The sequence below is a fragment of the Crotalus tigris genome, unplaced genomic scaffold, assembly GCF_016545835.1.
Source record: "Crotalus tigris isolate CLP2741 ecotype Arizona unplaced genomic scaffold, ASM1654583v1 scf7180000020820.259583, whole genome shotgun sequence".
Classification (NCBI taxonomy): domain Eukaryota; kingdom Metazoa; phylum Chordata; class Lepidosauria; order Squamata; family Viperidae; genus Crotalus; species Crotalus tigris.
The window spans coordinates 226472-232417 of NW_024098198.1; the positions used below are offsets into that span (position 1 = coordinate 226472).

Consider the following 5946-nt stretch of genomic DNA (forward strand, 5'->3'; position numbering starts at 1 on the left):
CTGTAATACCATCAAACATCCACATCTGCCTATCCCAGGTCCTGGGTAAGGACTCGATAGGTAGACAAAATGCCAAATCCAGTCTGAACATCTGGCTTACTGTGAACATCTGGCTGATCCTCCATCATCATCATCATCATCATCATCATCATCATCATCATAACATCATCTGAAATAGAATCGCTGCTCAACACTGTCCGAATATATCGCCAAGATATTGTAATGGAGTTTGGCTTGGACAAATGTGCCACACTTACTATCAAACAAGGAAAAATAGTGAAAACTGAAGGAATCAAGATGCCCCACGAAAATAACATTAAGAGTCTGGATGAGGAAGAGTACTACAAACACTTGGGTATCCTTCAAGCTGACAATATCAAGCACACTGAAGTCAGGAAAAAGATTAGAGGTGAATACATCAAGAGAGTGAAGAAGATCTTAAAGTCCAAACTCAATGGAGGAAATACCATAAAGGCAATCAACACCTGGGCAATCCCAGTCATTAGGTACACAGCTGGAATAGTGGACTGGACTCAAGCAGAACTAAAAGCAATGGATAGGCAGACCAGAAAAATAATGACAATGAATCATGCCCTTCATCCATGCAGTGACATTGATAGACTTTATCTACCAAGGCAAATAGGTGGGCGTGGAATGCTACAAGTACATCAGATGGTTGAAGAAGAAAAAATGGCTTTGGAAGAATATCTGAAGAACAATGATGAAGATGCACTGAAATTAGTATATCAGGAAGGCTTACTAACTACTGGAGAGACCAAACTGGCCTACAAGAAAGACCAAATGAAGAACAGAATAGAGGCATGGGAAGACAAAGCACTACATGGCCAATACATGAAAAAAATAGCTGGGAAAGCAGATAATAATAAAACCTGGCAATGGCTAAGAGCAGGAAAATTGAAGAAAGAGACCGAGGGACTAATTCTGGCTGCACAAGACCAAGCCTTAAGGACAAATGCATACAAAGTCAAAATTGAGAAGACAGCAACAGACAGTAAGTGCCGCCTATGCAAAGAAGCTGAAGAAACAGTGGACCACTTGGTAAGCTGTTGCAAGAAGATTGCACAAACTGATTACAAGCAGCGGCATGACAAAGTAGCAACAATGGTGCATTGGAAGATCTGCAAAAAATATCATTTGCCTGTAAGCAAAAACTGGTGGGATCATAAAATAGAGAAAGTCATAGAAAATGATAAAATTAAACTGCTCTGGGACTTCAGAATTCAAACAGACAAGCACCTGCAACATAACACCCCAGACTTAACAGTTGTCGATAAGAAAGACAAAAAAGTCTGGATAGTGGACGTGGCAGTGCCTGGAGACAGCAGAATAGAAGAGAAAGAACTGGAGGAGATAACAAAATACAAAGACCTACAAATGGAAATAGAAAGACTGTGGCAAAAGCAAGCAAGGGTAGTACCAATAGTCATAGGCTCCTTGGGTGCAATCCCAAAACAACTGGAGCACCACTTGAACACCACTGGCATTGACAAATTCGCCATTAGTCAATTGCAAAAGGTGGCCTTACTAGGAACTGCTTCCATCCTGCGATGAGATCTGTAATACCATCAAACATCCACATCTGCCTATCCCAGGTCCTGGGTAAGGACTCGATAGGTAGACAAAATGCCAAATCCAGTCTGAACATCTGGCTGACTGTGAACATCTGGCTGATCCATAATAATAATAATAATAATAATAATAATAATAATAATAATAATAATAATAATAATAATAATAATAATAATAATAATAATAATAGAAAAAGTCCCCAGAGGACGGGATCCACTACCATTTTAAATCTATCAATAAAGGAAGCAGAAAGAAATGTAACGCGTTTATGGTTGATCGTGGTCCTGGCTTAATTAATTGATTAATTAACGGCAAACGCGGGAGGGAGGTGAAGTCAGCCTTCCTCCGCCTAGTGACTCTCATGCGGAGGGTCCAGCGTCTCTCACCCTCCAGGCTGACACCCACTCCCCCGTCCTCCCCCCCCCCAGGCTCCTTTCCGTCCAGCGCAGCTCCTCAAGCTCATCGGCCCGGCTCGCTCCCCCAGCGCCCGCTTCCTCGCGGCGATCCCGCTCCGTTGGCCCAGAGGATCCGGCTGCGCCCCCGCCGCGCCTGGGCTGCCCAGAAGCCGCTCTCCTCGGCTGCTTTTGGGGAGGGGGCTTCTGCGCTTCTCAGACCCCCCCACCCCCCACCCTCCCCAGCCCGAGGCGGGGGTCTCCAGCTGTGCCCAGCTGAGCGGGCGCCCAGAGGCTCCTGTGCGCAGCCAGGGCGCACGGCCAGGGCGCATTGCTGCGCGCTCCGAGCGAGGCCAGGCTCGTTCTGGGCGCGTTGGAGAGGTTTGCCTGCCCGGGAAGGGAGGCCGGGAGCCGGACCGGAGCCGCGCCGGGGGAAAGCGGACCGAAGCAGCTGCCTTCCCTCTCTCCCTCTCTCCCCTCCCCGCCTGCCTCCGTCCCTCCCCGCTTCGCTCGCTCGCTCGTCCGCCCGGCGGGGCGCTGAAGCGCAGCCTCCTTGACGTCAGGCGCGGGCGGTGCGCGGCATCTTCCGCGCGGGGTCCCCGGCCGGTGGCTGCGCTCGGGCGCCCCGGGCCAAGAGGGGCCGCTCCCGGCCGGCCTAGAGGGCGCCAAGGGCTGCGCAACGAGCCCGAGGCGAGCGCCAGGGAGGCTGTGCCAAGGCGGGCAGGTTGGCCAGGCGGGCGCTGCGGAGAGAGCCCCGGCCTCCCTCCCTCCTTCCCGGCTCGGCCTGGCCATGGCAGCCGCCGAGGGGGCGAGCGCGGGGGAAGGGGAGCTGGCCGAGCGCGTCCTGCTGAACGTGTCGGGCCTGCGCTTCGAGACGCGCCTGGGCACCCTGGACCAGTTCCCGGAGACGCTGCTGGGCGACCCGGCCAAGCGGCTGCGCTACTTCGACCCTCTGCGCAACGAGTATTTCTTCGACCGGCACCGGCCCAGCTTCGACGGCATCCTGTATTTCTACCAGTCGGGGGGCAAGCTCCGCCGCCCGGTCAACGTCTCCCTGGAGGTCTTCGCCGACGAGGTGCGCTTCTACCAGCTGGGCGAGGCGGCCCTGGAGCGGTTCCGGGAGGAGGAAGGCTTCCTGCGGGAGGAGGAGAAGCCACTGCCCACCCACGAGTTCCAGCGCCAGGTGTGGCTGATCTTTGAGTGTCCCGAGAGCTCCGGTTCGGCTCGGGGCATCGCCATCGTCTCCGTGCTGGTCATCCTCATCTCCATCGTCACCTTTTGCTTGGAGACCTTGCCGGAGTTCCAGGAAGAGCTGCGGGACCCCACGGGCCAAGCGCCCCGCCCGAGCATCCTGGCCGACCCGTTCTTCGTCATCGAGACCACTTGCGTCATCTGGTTCACCTTTGAGCTCCTGGTGCGCTTCTTCGCCTGTCCCAGCAAGCCGGAGTTCTCCAAGAACATCATGAACATCATCGACGTGGTGGCCATCATCCCTTACTTCATCACGCTGGGCACCGAGCTGGCCCACGAGCAGCAGAAGGGCGAGCAGCCGGGCAACAGCGGAGGCCAGCAGCAGGCCATGTCCTTGGCCATCCTGAGGGTCATCCGCCTGGTCCGGGTCTTTAGGATCTTCAAGCTGTCCAGGCACTCCAAAGGGCTGCAGATCCTGGGGCAGACCTTGAAAGCCAGCATGAGGGAGCTGGGCCTTCTCATCTTCTTCCTCTTCATCGGCGTCATCCTCTTCTCCAGCGCCGTCTACTTCGCGGAGGCCGACGACCCGGAATCCTACTTCTCCAGCATCCCTGACGCCTTCTGGTGGGCGGTGGTCACCATGACTACGGTGGGCTACGGGGATATGAGCCCCATCACCGTGGGTGGGAAGATCGTGGGCTCCTTGTGTGCCATCGCTGGCGTGCTCACCATCGCCCTGCCCGTCCCGGTTATCGTGTCCAACTTCAACTACTTCTACCACCGGGAGACAGACCACGAGGAGCAAGCTTTTCTGCAAGAGGACTCTGCCAGCCTTCTTCGGGGCAGCTCGGGGGAAGAGGCGAAGAGGAAAGCCTCCTGCAAATCTGTGGTGCATTTGGAGCATCTGGACGAGACCCACAACGGGACCAGGTCGGTGGAGAAAAGCAACATGAAAGCCAACAGCACCATCGATCTGAAGAAGTCTCTCTACGCCCTTTGTATGGATTCCACCAGGGAAACCGATCTGTAAGAATAACAATTCCAGGTGGCGATTTATATCAGGGAACAAAGCACTGGGTTTTGTTTATTTTATTTTATTTAAAAAAAAAAGTTTGGTCGCTTATTTAAAAAACAGCTCTAAGTTAGTGGATTCTTCTCTCTCTCTTTTTTTCTTCTTCTTTTCAACTATGAATTCCTTCTGATGACTCAGCATCGGGTTTATGCTGAGCCAAGGATTTCAAACAAAGATTTAGTTGGCCTCCACTTCCCATTATCTGAGCGATTTTGGGGTGGGAAAAAAGACCTGGCTTGTAGATAATTTATTTTTCCTAAACTCAAAAAAACCAGGGGGGAGTTTTTGTAGAGTTCGTTCGTAGCACACACACCCCCCAGCCTCAAATCCCCTCGCTCCTGTAATCTTTTCTTCTGAGGCCATTTTTCTCCCGTGGGTAGTAAATGAATTTTTATATAGGTACCATCGTTTCCAGCTAAGATATTTCTATTTTTTAATATGTCTGATGAAAAATAGCCATGTTACTGTGATATACGAAACCATGACCTCTAGGTAGACCTTTAGCCAAGGAATATATTTCCTGTTTTAAAGTAAAAAAACAAACAAACCCTAACCCTTTCCTTTTATGCGTGCATTCTAGTAGCAAAAGCATTGCATTGTCTAAAGTTTTGTACGTTTGGTGAGAATTAAATTATATCAGTGGCAACCTTTTGCTCTGTGAACTGTATCCATGTTCCTAGTCCTCAGGGAGGCCAGATGTCTGCAACTGGCAGATGTTTGAAGGACTGGCTTTTCTAAAGGCAGGTGGTCCTTGGGCCACCCCCGCAACTGAGCCCAAGCTTTCTGTGGTTAAGCGAGACAGTTATACGTTTTGTTCCATTCTATGACCTCTCTGCTAAGTGGGTCACTGAGTTAGTAACACGGTTAAGTGAGTCTGCCTTCCCCCATTGACTTTGCTTGTCAGAAGGTCGTAAAAGGGGATCACATGATCCTTGGGATACTACGACGGTCATAAATATGAACCAGTTGCCAAGCGTCTGAATTTTGATCACCTGACCCTGGGGGAGGCTGTAAAGGTCGTAACTGTGAAAAACGGTCGTACGTCCCCTTTTTCAGGGCTGTTGTAGCTTTGAACGGTCACTAAACGAAGCATTGTAAGTTAAGGACTGCTTGTAGAACGTTTCTGGCTTCAGTTTTCATCCAGCGGATTAAAAGGTTTGTAAGTTCAGTGCCAGAAAAAACATTTTGGTAACCCTGGGGCTTTACGGATTCAGTTTTCCGATTGGGACCTAGACGTGATTGATGTCTTGGAAGGAGCTGGTCACTCTTGTTAAAGGACAGTGTCCAGTAATGGACTCTGGGGGGGAGGGGTGGAAACTAATGGAAAAGGTAAGAGGTTATTAAGTAAAGCTTTTATGGATTCCACTTTGCACTAAGTGGGGAAGTGGACCCTTTCATTTTGAAATAAGATGGATTGTGGCCTGGTAGATGATTGGTAGATGGCTGGCAGAACTTGGCTCCTTAAAAGTTCAACTTGGATCGCAAAGCCTACGGAGAAAAAGAAGAGGACCTCCTCTGCTCTGGAGCTCCTGAGACAGGAGTCTTCTGGGTTTGATTTCTCGCCGTCTTCTCTTGTCCATCTTACAGAGCTGGGAAGAGAACGGTTAATGTGTACGGAGATTCTCCATCATCAAAATCATGGTTGTCCCAAAGGTGCTTTTTCCAAAAAGACAACTGGACTTTCTTGGGATTTCCCCCCAC

At 50.9% G+C, this 5946-nt stretch overlaps 1 protein-coding gene across 1 annotated transcript; it reads left to right on the forward strand.

Annotated features, from left to right (window-relative positions):
* The first annotated feature begins 2551 nt into the window (after positions 1-2551).
* On the forward strand, positions 2552-4898 carry LOC120319563 (potassium voltage-gated channel subfamily A member 5-like). The gene has a single exon (XM_039368545.1). The coding sequence runs from the start codon at positions 2773-2775 to the stop codon at positions 4201-4203; it is 1431 nt and encodes a 476-aa protein (XP_039224479.1). The 5' UTR covers positions 2552-2772; the 3' UTR covers positions 4204-4898.
* Positions 4899-5946: the final 1048 nt, after the last annotated feature.